Source organism: Chrysemys picta, chromosome 2, assembly GCF_011386835.1.
Source record: "Chrysemys picta bellii isolate R12L10 chromosome 2, ASM1138683v2, whole genome shotgun sequence".
Lineage (NCBI taxonomy): Eukaryota > Metazoa > Chordata > Testudines > Emydidae > Chrysemys > Chrysemys picta.
The window spans coordinates 248,295,962-248,312,243 of NC_088792.1; the positions used below are offsets into that span (position 1 = coordinate 248,295,962).

Here is a 16,282-nt window from a genome sequence, read left to right on the forward strand (position 1 = left end):
CATTAACTAGATCATAAAAAACTGGCAGATTTTGCTAAAGAACATTCTACCTTAGATAGTGGCTGTTTACAGTTTAACTAGGGCCACAGTGGTAGAAAGGAAAATCTGTTGCACACTGCTCCTTTACAATATACATAGAGGTTTGTAAAGTATGCAATACGTGAAGATTACATACACACTCATCCTTAGCTAGAATACCTGGAGTTTTATAAAGGGACACGCTAACCATGCTAAATTAGTCAGGAAAGACCAAACTATCTTTAGGGAAAGTGTCTCATTATGACACTGTCAGATTCAAAAGTCCCACCCTTTGAAGGCTCCAATTTGATCATGGAGAGTGCTTTGGTACAGAGCAAAATGGTTGATATGTCTTAACTTGTACAAATATGGATGCTGGTGCTCTACATTTTTACTCTCTTCTCTTGCTTTCTGGAGCCTTGTTGTTTCTGTGTATTTTTCCCCACAAGGGAGCCAAGCTTGAGGCCTAGGAACTTTACATTGTTTTACAGCCCTGAACAATTACCTAGCTAGGGTCCAAAATGCAACACTAATACTCCTGAACTAATATTCGTCCCCAACTCTGCAGTTACTCCCTCACACATGAGCTCAATGGAACTTCTTCTGTGCAAATATTTTCAGGACTAAGGCCACAGTCAACTGCCTAACAGCATTGTTGCTGAACTGAGTGGACATGAAGAGCAAACCTGACCTACCTGTCCTGTCGATCCCTGCACGGCTTCCTACACAGGACTGATGAGGAGAGGAGTAAAGGAACCAGACTGTTAGCCAAAGATGTTCTAATTATTAAAATAAGATGTAAAAGCCACTATTAGCTAATAGCTGCATGGCAGAAATGTACCTAGACTGATTTAAATAGTTTTCAGTTCAGTTCTTAACATAAATAACACTTTGAACGTTCAAAGATGACTTTTGGTGGTCTATATAATAGATTTCCATTAGGAAAAAACCAGGTACTCTAGCTGCTGTAACATTACCTCATTTCTCCTTAGAAGAAGTCAATGGGACTGCTTGCAAAGAAAGCTGCTATTCAACACTAATCTGGTCCTTTGGCATTAGCCACTTCCAGTGCTCTAGTCAATTAGAAAACAAAGTTCCAAGTTAAATTAAAAAGTGGAATTTAATATTTTAAACCTGAGTTGCTCATGGTAAGAATTCAATTTAAATGTATCAAATCAAGTAAATTAATTTTAAACATAGCATTTACAGCATTATTTCAAGTTAATTTAACCTTGAACGAATTCCCACAAATATTAAATAAGTCCTAAGCAACTACAAGGCCTAGAACTATGTTTAAAGAAACTGTAGACATACTGCTCAATTTTCAAGTTTGACTAATGATTTACTGAGATTTTGTTCACCTTGATCAATTTTACCAGCCTTTTATTTTTTAGTTTGAAAATGACAAGCATGACATGCTGTATTTCAAACTTTCAAGAACCAATTGAATATTTACAGTTTGTTCCATACTTCAAGCTTTTCCTTAACTTTTCATTTCAAATCCCGACTAAAAACAAATCACTCACATCCCTGCTGCAGTTTCGTAAGTTGTAAAGTTTCTAAAAAAAATAAAAAACCTCAGACCCATGGTTTAAAGGAGCCTCAGTCTGCGTTACAAAATATTTATGCAATGCTCCTCAGTTTAAAAAAATAGCATGAATACCTATGTTTGCTAGATCACCCGTTTTAGTCTTACAATTGCATTAGTAAAATTCCATCTTCCTTGATCGACTTGAGTATCTAATGCTTTTTTCACAATTCAGATTCTACAATTCAATCATTTTTCTGAAGTCTGTTACTTTATACAATATTAAAATATACAACTGTAAGAAACAAAATTATTCCCTTTAGCCATGCCCAGTTAATTAGAACAAGTTTAGTTTAACTATCCTATAGGTCCTGTCAATTAACTTTCTTTGTGCAAAGTAATTGTCTAGAAACTTGTGGGGCTATGATGCCCCGTGTCTCCACATACAAGGCCCCTTCCTACACTTGCTTTCTCTGTGGTTTCAGAGAAAACTGTTGAATTCAACTTAGCCAATAGGGCTAAACAGTGTTTTAAAACATGTTCTTACTTAGTCTACAGTACACATTAAAATATGCTTTTCTATTTTATATAGGTTCTCATCACTGTAGTATCTGAGTGCCTCCCACTAGTGAATTAAGCAAGGTGACTAGCAGTTCTCATGTGTTTATTCCTTTCTTCATCTCCCCAGGAGGAGAAGCGTGGGCAGTGGAGTGTCTTGTTTTGGTAGTTACAGATAAAATAAATAAATACACCCCCTCCCCCCCACCCCACCCACACACACTCAGTGCTGTGTATTTGTTAAGAGAAAGTAAGGTCAAAGAAATGTGCCTTGCACTTGGAGTGGAAGGTGGTGAGTTTTTAATGCTTAATGGCAGCATGCTTGCTGGTTGACCAAAGTACATTAAGATCAGTTTTAGCTGGAAATGTATAAACTAACTGGGCTTGCTCCTCATTAAGATTAAGGCTCATTTACACCACTCTGGTAGTGTTAAGGGACCTATGTGTAAATGAGAATCAGAGTCTAAATTCAGTTGTCTACCATGGGTTAATGTATACAGGGCCTGTATAATGAGGGCTGCAGCTATTAACCTCTTATCTTCTTAGTAATTATGTTGGACAAATTCCACAGAGATGAAAAGAAAAAGTAAACATTTGAGTTCCAAATATATTTGATTCTGAGTTTTTTAGCATGAAAAGAAACGTGAAGGTGACTATTTATACAGATTCTTTTTATGCTCTTAATTTTCAAAGCTTTTCCTCTTGCATTGTATATCTTAACCTCAGACATCTCAAACAATTACGGAAGCAAAAAGCCAAAGTGTCCATTAAAGGGAAAAGTTTTGTATCTCTTGCTTCCTTAGGGAATTGTTTAGTTTTATGAAAGTCTGCTTTTAAACTCTCACCCCCCAACTACACAAGTCAGCAGGCTACAAATAATAATTTAACACCATTAAGCTTCTGTTTATACTGAAGGTACCTCACCCTATGATCTCCTTATAGCACACATTAGAAAGACATGGTAGGTGAGATCTTTTATTGGACCAACTTTCGAGCTACACAGAACTTTTCCTCATCTTCAGAAGCAAGCTCCCCACAGACCAGGACACAGCAACTCAAAGCGGCATCACACCCTGCCAGAACAACAGATGCAAAACTTGTAGACATATCTACACTGCTACAATGATCAACACCCTCTCTTCCCCAAACACACCTTTCAAGATCCATGGTTACACACATGCCTATCACAACATGTGGTCTACCACATCCAGTGCACTAAATGCCCCAGTAACAACTATGTGGGTGAAACCAGACAACCATTACACACTCAAGTGAAAATGATAAAAGACAAAACACAACATCACCTGTGGGTGAACACTTTTCACAAAGCAGTCACTCTTTCTGACCCCTGTCCTCATCCTCAAAGGAAACCTGCACAGCACTTTCAAAAGATTACCCAGGGAGATTAAATTCATAACTTTGCTAAACACTAAAAATCATGATCTTAATAAACATACTGGATTTATGGCTTATTACAACAATCTGTAGCGCACTACCTCTGGTTTTTGTCTTAATGATTACAGGGGGTTAATGGGCCACTCCACTTTAAATGGTCTCTTCAAATATGTGTTATCTACTTATGCTAAAACTATCTGTTCTACCTTATTTTTAGCAGTGACACTGAGTATCTCTCCCAGACCTGAGGAAGAGCTCTCTGTGAGCTCGAAAGCTTCTCTCTCTCACCAACAGAAGTTGGTCCAATTAAAAAAATATTACCTCACCCATCTTGTGTCTCTAATATCCTGGGACCAACACAGCTACAACACCACTGCATACACGCAGGCTCTTAACATACAGGCTTAGAGTGATAACATCTCTAAAAGTTACGCTCTGGGACTTAAACTTACTCTTACTAAAGTCAGTGGAAGTTTGCCTGCCAATTTCAATGGGTGCAGGTTTGAGTTTAATGTATGTAATGGTGGTATCAGTACTTATCCATAACTTCTAAATTAACTGTGTAAGTTTTGTGTTCTTTCACACGCTAAGTCTCAGTCAGTCTTTTTCTCATTTACTAGGACCATTGGTAAGATGTACCTCATTCATTTAATAAGTAACAGACCAATAGGAAACTGAGCTAATGGTTCTAAACCTGAGAGGAAAACCTCAAGCTTCCTTATGTACTACTGCAAAATTAGCACACCTGTACCTTGCTTTTGGCACAATTAATATTTTAGAAGAGGAATTCTTGAAGTCTTAATTCACATGGGTTCCTTATTCAGTATTGTCTACAGAAGTCCACAAAAAAGTTAATGTTCTTTCAAGAGGAACAAAAGATATACAATTGTACACAAAAAGTCTTGAATTTTATTGAAATTTCAAGTCTTGTTTCAAACAAAAACTGCTTTCTTCAGACAAAAATATTCTCTCGTTGTCTTCAGATACCAGTAAGTCTAAATTGGTCCTTTAGTGCCTCTTTTTGTTGTCATCATCATGAGAAGTTCACCCTGCTGGTTTGTTCTGTAAGGTCTCATTTTTATCGTGTGAAGGAACGTACATGACGACCTCTTCCACTGCCTCCACTAACAAACTTTCCTCTTGAGCCACCGCTACCACCGCTACCAGCACTCGCCCAAGATGGTCCAATTCCACCCCGGCCTCTGGAAGCACGATCACGAGGACTGGGTCGATAGCCTTAAAGCAAAAAAATATATATTAACGGTAGTAGTGCCCACGGATTAGCCCCGCTGAGCTAGGGGCTGAACAAACATAAGGATACACAGTTCCTACCTTTAATTTATTTTCTAGTCTTTTTTCAATTTTTCATTAGGCAAACGTTGTTTTGTTTTAACTAAAGATGCAATTACCAGGGTTGTTAAAACAATTACATTGCAAAAGTTAGTATTAATGCAAGATTAAGATTGTAAATTCAAGCACTCAAATCAGCGAGTTTTGTAAATTTATAATGGATTACATTTTAATAACAGTTTATATTAAAGTATATTTTGGATTTACCATTAATGAACCATAGTTAATATATATTTAAAACTTTTACTGTATTTCAAGATGCCTGCAATAAGCTTCATTTGTAAAAAGAAAATGCAACTAGAAGCTTTGTACAATTTGATGCCCACTTCTGTGTACTGTAAAAAGAATACCACATACCTGCAGAACTTAATGGCCTCAATGGTGGCAGGGGGCCCCTATTAAAATTGCTTTGACCCCCTCTGCTTTCATTGTAGGTGCCTCGTGGTGTATTTTGTGCACTCCAGCTTGAACCCCGGGCTCCTTCACGACGATTGTAATTTCCTAAACACAAAACACAGGTGCTGAGTAACGCTCAGAGTTCTCTGCACTGTTTAACTAGTAGTATGCTGCAATACATGACCAGTCTACTAGGAATAATTCTACTGTAATAGGACAAGAATGCATCTACACACAACCCCAATGTTTTAGATGACACAAGGGGCTCAGAGTCCCTATATGCCTATCCAGCACTATCTTTAGGGAGACTGATATATTAACCTAGAGATGGCTTGAGCCTACATCATAGGCACCAGTGTCAATACAGTGCTGAGACTGGCACGCCTAAAGGAACAGGATGCACACCATTACGCTTTGGAGATGCAGGGAACTTCCTCAATATACCGAGCTCTGTACGGATGAGAAACCTTACTGATTTGATGCAGTCACATCATGAAACTCATTCCAAAGGCCACGTATTATACAATCTGCCTGAATTCTAATACCTGGAACAGAGTCTCACCAATACACAGCCAAACAAGGCTTAAGGCACCGAAGGCCTCAGACTCCAGGAAAAATGTTAAGGGAAAGACTTGAGTGGCTGAGATTAATTTAGACTACTGTCAGATACCTCACAGTTAGCAGCAGGGGTGAAACCTATCCCTGCCACTGCATACTCTTGTGGCAAAGCCCCTTACTTCTGCAGCACACTGAAACTTACCTGTTTTTTAATGTACTGATTCAAATATAATGAATATGACCAGTACTGTGTTTTGACAGTAAATTCACACAAATCTCAATTATGGAATGCTTTATCAATTTAACACTGCCCAGACCATTTTCACTTTTCCACATGCTACAGTATTTTTATATCAACTGCATTTCAGAAGCTGTAATGGCAAAGCTGGAGGGTCTGGCAGCTGGTAAGGGAGTAGGTTGAGATTTTGGCACCCAGAAAGTTTTTGAGGGTTTTGCATCTGGGAAGTGGTTGAATCTCCTCCTCCTTGTGGATAGGGCAGAGGCTACTTGACCTTTCTTTGTATGGAGGGATAGCGGAGGAGAAGTTGGGGTACATACTGATTTTGGATTAGAGCTGAACAAATAACTGATTTTTCAGTTCAGTAGCTTAACCAAAAAAAGTTTGTTTGAACTGAAAACTTAAGAATTTTTCTCACCAAATGTAAAACTTGAAAAACAATTATTCAAAAACGTCAATTCAAAACGGTTTTGACATTTCGGGGGGGAAAAAAATCAGTGGAAACTATTCACCAAATTCAACTCAAATTTGCACAGTTTCAGTGCCCCCCAAAATGCATTTTTTGGCAAATTTGCTATTCACCACACACACAAGTTTTGCCCAGTTCTAGTTTGGGCATCTGTTGGAGGTAGAAGAGAATGTCTCATGAAGCATGAGAGTGTTTTATTAACAGTGCTGTAGGCAATACAAAGGTGGAAAGGAATGCACATCTATCCCCTCACAAAATATAGGGTTTTTTGGTCTGCTAATTTAAAGAAAACCTAAATTCTGCAGCAAAATCTCTAGCCAGAGAATCACTGCAAACATGGGGCCCTGCACATTCTTCTTCTCAAGAAGACGGGGAGCCTTTCTAATCAAAATGCATTTAAAGTTGATAGTACCGTTATGCTTAATTTGACAAATGCCCATATCATTTCACAACAAGGCAGTTAATTGTTTTTCTGTTACAGCTACAAGCACTCCTGTGGCCATTGCACACAACAGCATGAGACCAAAGAGTGAAGATCTAGCTAAATTCTTTTGCAAAAATGTCACTCAGACCAGAACAGAGAATAGTTAAACATAGCTTTGGTTTAACTCCAGCATAGCCTAGAGAAACATTTATCATCCTAGACAGTAATCAGTTTACTCCAAATCCTCAGAGAAGAGGCAACATACCTTTTGAAGCAGGTGGTGTAAAGAATCTGTTCTGACTGTGAAAAGCTCCCCGTCCTCCACGATTCCCTGAGAACCCGCCACGTGAAGATATCTTCTGGGATACTTTTGGTGGCCTTTTAGGTTGTGGTATCCCATCTGGAGGGACCACTTCTTTGCTCTCTGCAGCAACAAAATCGTCCACATGCATAGAAGGTGGTCTGCTTGTATTCTGTTTCCTTTGACGAAAGATATCATGTGGTCGAATACCTTGTCCAAATCCTCCCCGGCCTCTTCCTCTAGGAGGTGGCACAACATGTGCTCTCTTTGCAGGTTCTATGTACTCAGATTTTCCACTATATAGCAAAACAAAATTAACAGGATTATTTACTGACCTAAGAATTTATTCCAGCTGAATGTTCGGCATTCTCTGAATTAGTATTTAGTAGAAGTTTAAATTCATAATGTAAAAACTGTGTAACGTAACTGGCAAGATACGATGAAGCTTAAAGTTGTAGGCATGCTCTTTGCTTCTGCATATTTCAGAAATATGCATCATCCATAATATCTCACTACTTAACTACATAGCTTTGAATTCACTGCTCAAAAACCAGCTTTTTGTTAGTACAATCTCAATCTCAATTTTAAGTACCTTCCTGTGGATAGGTAGATATCTCCCACTCAGCTAGACTACATTAATTGTATACTGATTCGAAGTCAGCAATACGTCTTACCTTGAAGTTATAAAGGTCTCATGCTTGTGTTTGCCAAGTTTGAACCCTTTTGTGGTTTTTGTCCTACCAGGAGATGAAGGTTCTGACAAAAATGATCTCTCCAGTTCTGCTTGCAAGTCAAAGTCACTGCAGCCTTTCTCTGACAGTTCAATTAAGTCTACCTTTACCTGCAATAACAGAATACAGTTACACCACAATAACCACAACCAACAACGCTGGGTAACACTTCAGTATTTTTGAAACAGGAGAAGTGCAGCAGATGCAGAAGGAGCTCCAGCAACAGGATGGGAGTAGTTCAGCTGGGGTTCCATCCTGCTCTGGAATCCCCCATAGGAGCACAAAGCCCCAATCAGCCCCATTAACCCAAGTCATATGGGCTGAGAGAAAAGACGCAGCACCTGAGAGCAGGAGCTGCAGCAGCAGCACCTGTACAGTCCTGGACATCATCAATGGCAGGGCCTAAGGTTCAGATTTTGATTTTGACAGTCTGCTGTCTGATTCAATTAGAACTCCAGCAGGGCCCATATCCTGCCTGGAGAACAGCCTCACAAATTCAGTTGTGTGACTTCTTTCTGTACAGGAGGGAGGCATAGGAAGAGACAGTCTGCTGAGGAACAAGTTTATTTACATAATATCTGTCTTTGTGTATTAGTAAGAAGAAAGGAAGGTATAACTATGAAAAGATGAATGAGAATTAAGTTTGAGACGAGATATATTTGATAGTTTTCTCTAAGTATGGAAATCTAAGAATCTGTCATTGTTTCCATTAGGATTGCCTAACTTCAAAAGCAGAAACTCCCAGGAATAAACTCTTACCTATGGTACCCTCACAGCGCGGATTTTTTTAAATCCAAAATTTGGAGGTCATGTGTAGAAAGACAAATGAAGTTTTTACAAATAATTTAGCCTGCAACTATGAACTTTTCTTTAATTTCTTTAGATCGCAAGGTCTTTGGGGAAAAGGACTGTCTTTTATTATGTGTATACAACTCCTAGCACAATCCTAATAAGGATTTCTGAATACTATTGCAGTATGAATAGATGAAAAAGAGGAAGAAATTTGGTTTCTCATATACCTGAGTCCCAAAAAGCTCCAAGAAGTGTTATAGAAAGAGAACTTAAGAACATAAGAATGGCCATACTGGGTCAGACCAAAGATCCATCTAGCCCAGTATCCTGTCTTCTGACAGTGGCCAATGCAAGATTCTCCAGACGGAATGAACAGAACTGGTAATCATCAAGTGATCCATCCCCTGTCACCCATTGGGAACACCATCCCTGCCCATCCTGGCTAATAGCCATTGATGGATCTATGAATTTATCAAGTTCTTTTTTGAACCCTGCTATAGTCCTGGCCTTCACAACATTCTCTAACAAGGAGTTCCACAGGTTGGGAAAAAAAAATTCCACAGTGTGAAAAAATACTTCCTTTTGTTTGTTTTAAACCTTCTGCCTATTAATTTCATTTGGTGACCTCTAGTTCTTGTGTTATGAGAAGGAGTAAATAACACTTCCTTATTTACTTTCTCCACACCAGTCATGATTTTATAGACCTCTCTCATATCCCCCCCTTAGTCATCTCTTCTCCAAGCTGAAAAGTCCCAGTCTTATTAATCTCTCCTCATATGGAAGCTGTTCCATGCCCCTAATCATTTTTGTTGCCCTTTTCTGAACCTTTTCCAATTCCAATATATCTTTTTTGAGATGAGGTGACCACATCTGCACACAGTATTCAAGATGTGGGCGTACCATGGATTTATATAGAGGCAATATGATATTTTTCTGTTTTATTATCTATCATTTTCTTAATGATTCCTAACATTCTCTTAGCTTTTTTGACTGTCGCTGCACATTGAGTGGATGTTTGCAGAGAACTATCCACGACTTCAAGATCTCTTTCTTGAGTGGTAACAGCTAATTTAGACCCTCATCATTTCATACACAGAGAGAGACAGAGAGACAGAGTTAGGATTATGTTTTCCAATGTGCATTACTTTGTATTTATCAACATTGAATTTATCTGCCATTTTGTTGCCCAGTCATCCAGTTTTGAAATCACTTTGTAACTCTTTGCAGTATGCTTTGGACTTAACTATCTTGAGTAATTTTGTATCATCTGCAAATTTTGCCACTTCACTGTTTACACCTTTTATAGATCATTTATGAGTATGTTGAATAGGACTGGTCCCAGTACAGACCCCTGGGGAACATCACTATTTACCTCTCTCCATTCTGAAAACTGACCATTTATTCCTACCCTTTGTTTCCTATCTTTTAATCAGTTACCAATCCATGAGGACCTTCCCTCTTATCCCATGACAGCTTACTTTGCTTAAGAGCCTTTGGTGAGGGACCTTGTCAAAGGCTTTCTGAAAATCTAAGGTTATTGTGTATGCACTTTAACTATTCAGGAAGTTATTCCAAGCACCTCAGCGATTTTCTATCTGCTTCTGCATACATTTAAATGTGTGCAATATTAATTTTTAAGGCGCGCCTGCACTGTCAGATTGTAGGGCAAGGGCAGAAAGAATGAGCCACTCACCTAGATGGCATCATTGATGCCCATTGGCAGCCCTCCTTTTTTAATTATTTCTGTTCTTAACAAGCACTGAGGCTGGTCAGGTGGAAGCCGGCCTCTTCCTGCTCTATCCTCAGCTGCTTCAAAAATCCCACCCTCTTTCCCCCTTCTTTGTGGAGACTGTTTAGACACATATTGACGAAGCAATAAGGAACACTGAGATGAAGAAATTCTACTCTCAGCTTAACAAGGAATACATTTATGATTTTTTTTTCTCGACTTTAATCAAGCCTTTTACCATATCCAGATCAGTGTCAATTTCTTCAGCCTGGAATGGTGAGAACCACATAGATTTCAGCTGGTCATCCATCACATCTGCCAACACATATGTTGTCCTGTAACAATGAATATCAAATGTATTTTTGCTTAAAGGCCAATATCTGCTGTAAGTGTATTTGGTTATTGTACTGGGGTATTATGCGACTCCTGGAGTCACTGCTCTTGCAGAAGTGCTCTCTCAAGGGTTTTCTTTACATTCAAAGAAATTTAAGTTTGGTATTTTGTGGCCAATCAAGAAAATGCAGATTATAAAACATAAGCTTCAGCAAGAGCAGCAAATGTACTATAACCAAGATTAAGCTAATACAGTAATTAGAAAACTGAACTGAAAAAACACTTCAGTAGTAATTGCATCTCATGAAATCATTTTATAGTGTTATTTAAATTTCACCTCATCTAAGCGCAAGGCTGCCTGAAAAAAGAACAGGATTCCTTCATTGAATTAGCATGAAAAACCTTTGTAAGAGCTACTGTGGGAGAAATCCTTATCTTTAGCATCATATGAAATTCCATTTGGAAGGAGTTATCAGATACTGTTTGTTCCCCTACAATGAAGATATACTAATAATAACAGTAATATGTATAAAGCACAAAACCTGGAAATTAAATCCTACCCAGAACATACTAATCCATAAATTGTTGCATTTTTACAAGTTAAGCACACTCAACCTCCAACATATTTACTATTTTACCTATTATTAAACAGATTCTGGAGAGAGTCTGGTGCAGAAAGAACTGGTTCTACATCTTGGTCACTCAGAGGACAAGGATCGCCTGCTGATTCCAGCATCTGCCTAAGTCCAGCTACATTGTCCAATAAGGATTCAAGGCTGTCATCTTCTTTAGAACGTTCCTGCATAAGAGACATCACAATCAGAAATTTTTCCCAAAGATGAGAATTTAGAACAGTCAACATTAAGTATTTGCCAGATTGAAAAGAAACTGTTGCACAGACTATTTTCTGCACACTATATTCTGTTCATCCATATATACTCTAAAATAAACAGATCCAGAAAAGCAGATAGGACAGCAGAGGGCACCCTAGTACCTTAAAAAAAGAACAAATAGCAGTCACCACTCCTCAGGGAGTCTAGCCTTTGTTTACATACCAGCTGACTTGCAGTGGCTATTAAAGAGACAAGGTGGGTGAGATAATACCTTTTATTGGACCAAGTGCTGTTGGTGAGAGAGAGAGAGAAGCTTTCAAGCTTATACAGAACTCTTCTTCTGCAGTGGTTAGACAGCTAGTTTAATAAACCGGTCCCAGCACACCAATCATCTTACTACCACCTTATGCTCCCTGTCTGTTGTATTCACCTGTTATCTCTTGTCATATATAAAGCTCTCAAGGGAAAGGATTATTGTCTCATATGTGAAAACAGTGTCTTAGCACAAGGGTTTCCCAAACCTTGATTGGGACCTGTTGGCATTAACACAGTACAAATAACAAATAATAATAAAGCCAGCATACAAACAATTCTGAGCACCACTCATAAAACCATTCTTACTCATTTCATTAGCTAGTGCACATCAACATGAGCCCTCTTTACTAATAAGTAGACAAGCATCTATACATACTTGTAAAGCGAGGTCAGCTAAGGACAAAAAATTAACTTGATTATTCAAAATTGTTTTACCAAAACATGTTTCTCCAGTTCAAGGAGCAAATTTTCTGGAGTTTCTTCTTTGTTCTGTAATAAATGTTTTAACTCTGCAGTAGTAAGACCCAGTGTTCTGGCTGGATGGGAACCATCTACTTCCATAAGACTTCCATCATCTCCACAACATCCCTGGGGGGTGGGGAAAAAAAAAAATCACACGCTAAAGCTAATTTAAAAAAAAACAAAACAAAAAACAAAACAAAAAACCCAACATCAAAAACTAGATCTTGTGACAGCATTACAAAACCTACAGCTACCCAGACAGACTTTAGAACAAAATACAACAATATGGAAATTCATTGGATACCTCCACCCCAGACACGTGCAAACAAAAACAAAAGATAATACTGCAGCTCAACTAATGGAGAGAGAATACACCAAAATCTCAGAGGAAGATTGTTTAGAAATATATATATTATTTTTAGTGATTTAAAATAAAAACACAAAAAATATATCATTAAATAAAGTATACCCAAAAGGACAAGGTTAGCTCATCCCATCAAGAGGTTCCTTTTTTCCATGTACTGTACATTGAAAATAGATTTGTATCAGAGCATTAATAATGTTTCAGGTTGTTTCTATCCACATGTTAATTTTAGGGTTGTTTTTTTTAATTAACAACACAAAATTCAGAAACACAGCAAATCTCTATCTTGACAAGACTCCAATCCAAAGTCTGGACACAATATCACACTGATCACCTCAGAAACCACACTTAAGGAACTCCACAGAATCAATTTGCAAAACGGTCTTATATACTTACATGCCCCTAATATTACAAATTCTGTTTAAGAAACAAAAAAACTTCTACTGATAACTTCTCTCCCCCAGGTGTATTTCACTATCACCACACTCATTACAGCTACTGTCTCCTATTATTTAAATAACCGAATCTGTAACATCCCACCCAAAGTATTTTGAAGTTGCTCTGACAGGTCATAAGCATGCATGCATCTGAACTGTGCTTTTTAATTGGGAAATTAATGTAAAAATAAAAGGGAATCTATTTCTAAACTTCAGTAAATTTGAAAGATGAAGAAAACTGCTTATAGAAATACCACAATAGGAACAGAAATATGGGAAAGCATTCCAAAGAAGCATTGCAAAAATTGAAAATATGTAAAATTCATGAAAAAAATATATGAAGGCCAGATGACTGCATTTTCTCCCTGAGGAATGCAACTGGACTTTCTTCACATGCTGAGAAAAGTGCTACTCTTCATTAACAGACATTCTTTGCAACATGTAGCGGTAAAGGATGCACTAAATTATTGATGAAAAAACATTATATCCAAAACTACATTATATCCAAAACTGAGCAAGCAGTTTTTACTTTTACATCACCTCTGTTATCTGTAACAAAAGCAGTGCTTCTACAACATTTGAAAAGCATTTAACATATAATCACTTACCAGTGTGTCGGAGTTTAGAATTTGTCTCATAAAATCCAAAAATGAAGAGGCCAGTTCACCTGTATCCTTACTAAAGCTACTTATTACTCGCTTTGATACGGTATACAGAGCATGGTTGCGTTTTCTTAGAGAGCTGTTTTCATAATAAAAAGAGGGAGGAAATTACCTAGTGTTTATACCACATCTCGCAATTGCTGCATTTTATTTCATTGTAAAAAATAACAACAACAACAAAGTTGCATATAAGGAAAATAATCAACAGTAAAGTAACAGAATATTGTTTAGAATAGATTTAACTAAAATTCTCCTATGATGCAGTGTGACAGCCACTGTGTATCCATCCTCACTAAGGAGTTCCTATTCAAAAAAAACACACCACCACTTGATGACAGAGAACAAAAAAATGCTACAACAGCTCAATACCCATCTAGTCAAAGCTCATTATCTCTTAACTGTCCCACTTGAATTTTTTCATAATATCTTATGGAAAAATTAAGTTTTTCTGAGCATGAAGTCTTTCTGCACAGAAAATAATTAGCATCTTAATATTTTTGGCAACCAAGAAACAAAAAGTGCACCACCACCACCCCCGCCCCAAAATGATAACTACAACTCTTATCAGACAGTTGGGAAACCATGTAGTCCAGTGACTAGAACGCTCTATTGGGACTCACAATAGCTGGGCTCTATTCCTGGTTCAGTCACTGACCTACTGTGGCCTTCAGTAAGTCTCTTCACATCTCTGTGCCTCTGATTTTCCTCCCACCTGTTCTGTTTTATCTATTTAGATTGTAAACTCTACAGAGCAGGAACTACCTTATGTGTTTGCACAGTGCCTAGCACAATGGGGCTCCAATCATGTTTGGGACTGCTAGACACTATTGTAATACAAATAATAAGTCAGAATTAAAATATTCTCTTTCTACATATTTGTTTCAGAAACTTGATCTGATTTTAAAAATCTAGATGATAAAAGGTTGTTCAAAATCACTTATAAAACAGTACCTCTTTAAGTGGTAGAATCCATAATCATGCTCTGTAAGGAACATCATTGTCCTGATACATGTCAGGAGACAATTGTAACTGGTCTCTGCATTAGCAAGTGTTTCCATCAGACAGTCACAGATTAAGGACATCAATTCCTTGCTTGGTAATGAATTGGAGAGCTGTTCTAATTCAGAAACAGATCCCTCTGAGGAACTTGGCAAAATTAGTGCTATGTCCTGTAAAGAGAAACCATGACTACTTTATAAGCATTAAAATATCCATTATGTGTAGAGCTGGTAAACACTGACCATGTATTTAGACTATTTACTTTAATTTTCATGAAGAAAACAATGGATTTGCTCAGTACCTACTTAGAAACTTAAAAGTGTATTGGATTTTTAAAAGAATGTATTCAAAATTAAAATACAAATTGTCAGGTTTATTGTTTTACTGGTTGGTAACCAACACAAGAAACCCAAAATAAAAAAGAATAGTTTAAATGACACAAACAATTACTGTTTTTTTTCTTTTAAATATATGTAGGATGAAAATGCTGGCTAAGATACTACTGTACAGTACTGCTAGAAACAGTAATTGTTTTTAAATGATTCATTAAACATCTGCTGTATTGACTGAGATAGAGCTGCATAACACGAAAGGGCTGTCTAGACAAACATGCACACGTACACTATACATTTTTATTATATATTTATGTATATTCGAGTTGTCCCTTTCTATCACAAAAAATGGTTAAATCAACCATGATGAATAATTTGAGATAAGTCTTAGAATTGCTAATACCTTCTGGAAAGTTTAAAAACATGTTGATTCCCGCATATTGTAGAATTCATGCTACACAAAATAAGGTAAGACACATGATGTATAAACGCAAACTGATAATTAACCTTTTTACTGACTAAGCATGAACAAAGGTTGTTTTGTACACACAAATCAAGGTGTCTGCACATAAATCACACATGTGCAAATGGATGCATGTACCTAACAATGTTTGTCCCTAAATGGTCTATTTCTTAAATATGTAGTTTTCAGATTCAATTTCCTATTTTACTGACTATTTTTACCTGACTGATTTTCTTAATGCTGAAATTTTAGGCTAACAGCATGTGACTAGTATTTATGTTTGTTAGAGGCTTCAGGCGGACAGCATGGAGGAAGAGATCTATTTATTCATTGATCAGGTAAAGCAAGCGGAGTGTGAGCATCCCACTATTCCATCCATGTGCCAAAATCTTCACATGAAGGGGATAATTCAGTCTCCATGTCCATTCAATTCTTGGTCTCTACTGATACCAAACAAGGGTTCTGGTTGCAAGAGTGATTTTTGTATATGTGGACACCTGTTCACTGAGATCAGCACTGAGAACAAACCCATTTCAAAGAAGCCAGTGAACAGCCATCAGTGGTTATTTGCATCATATGATACAAATCTAACTCT

At 37.5% G+C, this 16,282-nt stretch overlaps 1 protein-coding gene across 7 annotated transcripts in view; it reads right to left on the minus strand.

The window, feature by feature from the left end:
• Positions 1-1,119: 1,119 nt before the first annotated feature.
• Positions 1,120-16,282, minus strand: part of VIRMA (vir like m6A methyltransferase associated) — a 40,352-nt gene continuing 25,189 nt past the window's right edge. For all 7 annotated transcript variants that reach the window (XM_042845112.2, XM_065585913.1, XM_008168332.3 and 4 more), the window contains 9 exons: positions 14,845-15,062; positions 13,840-13,972; positions 12,404-12,556; positions 11,459-11,619; positions 10,726-10,822; positions 7,910-8,076; positions 7,200-7,531; positions 5,207-5,350; positions 1,120-4,735 (listed from right to left, as the gene is read on the minus strand). In XM_042845112.2, the coding sequence (XP_042701046.2) occupies positions 4,578-4,735; positions 5,207-5,350; positions 7,200-7,531; positions 7,910-8,076; positions 10,726-10,822; positions 11,459-11,619; positions 12,404-12,556; positions 13,840-13,972; positions 14,845-15,062 (1,563 nt within the window). In that variant the 3' untranslated portion in view covers positions 1,120-4,577. The remainder of the gene's footprint in view (positions 4,736-5,206; positions 5,351-7,199; positions 7,532-7,909; positions 8,077-10,725; positions 10,823-11,458; positions 11,620-12,403; positions 12,557-13,839; positions 13,973-14,844; positions 15,063-16,282) is intronic.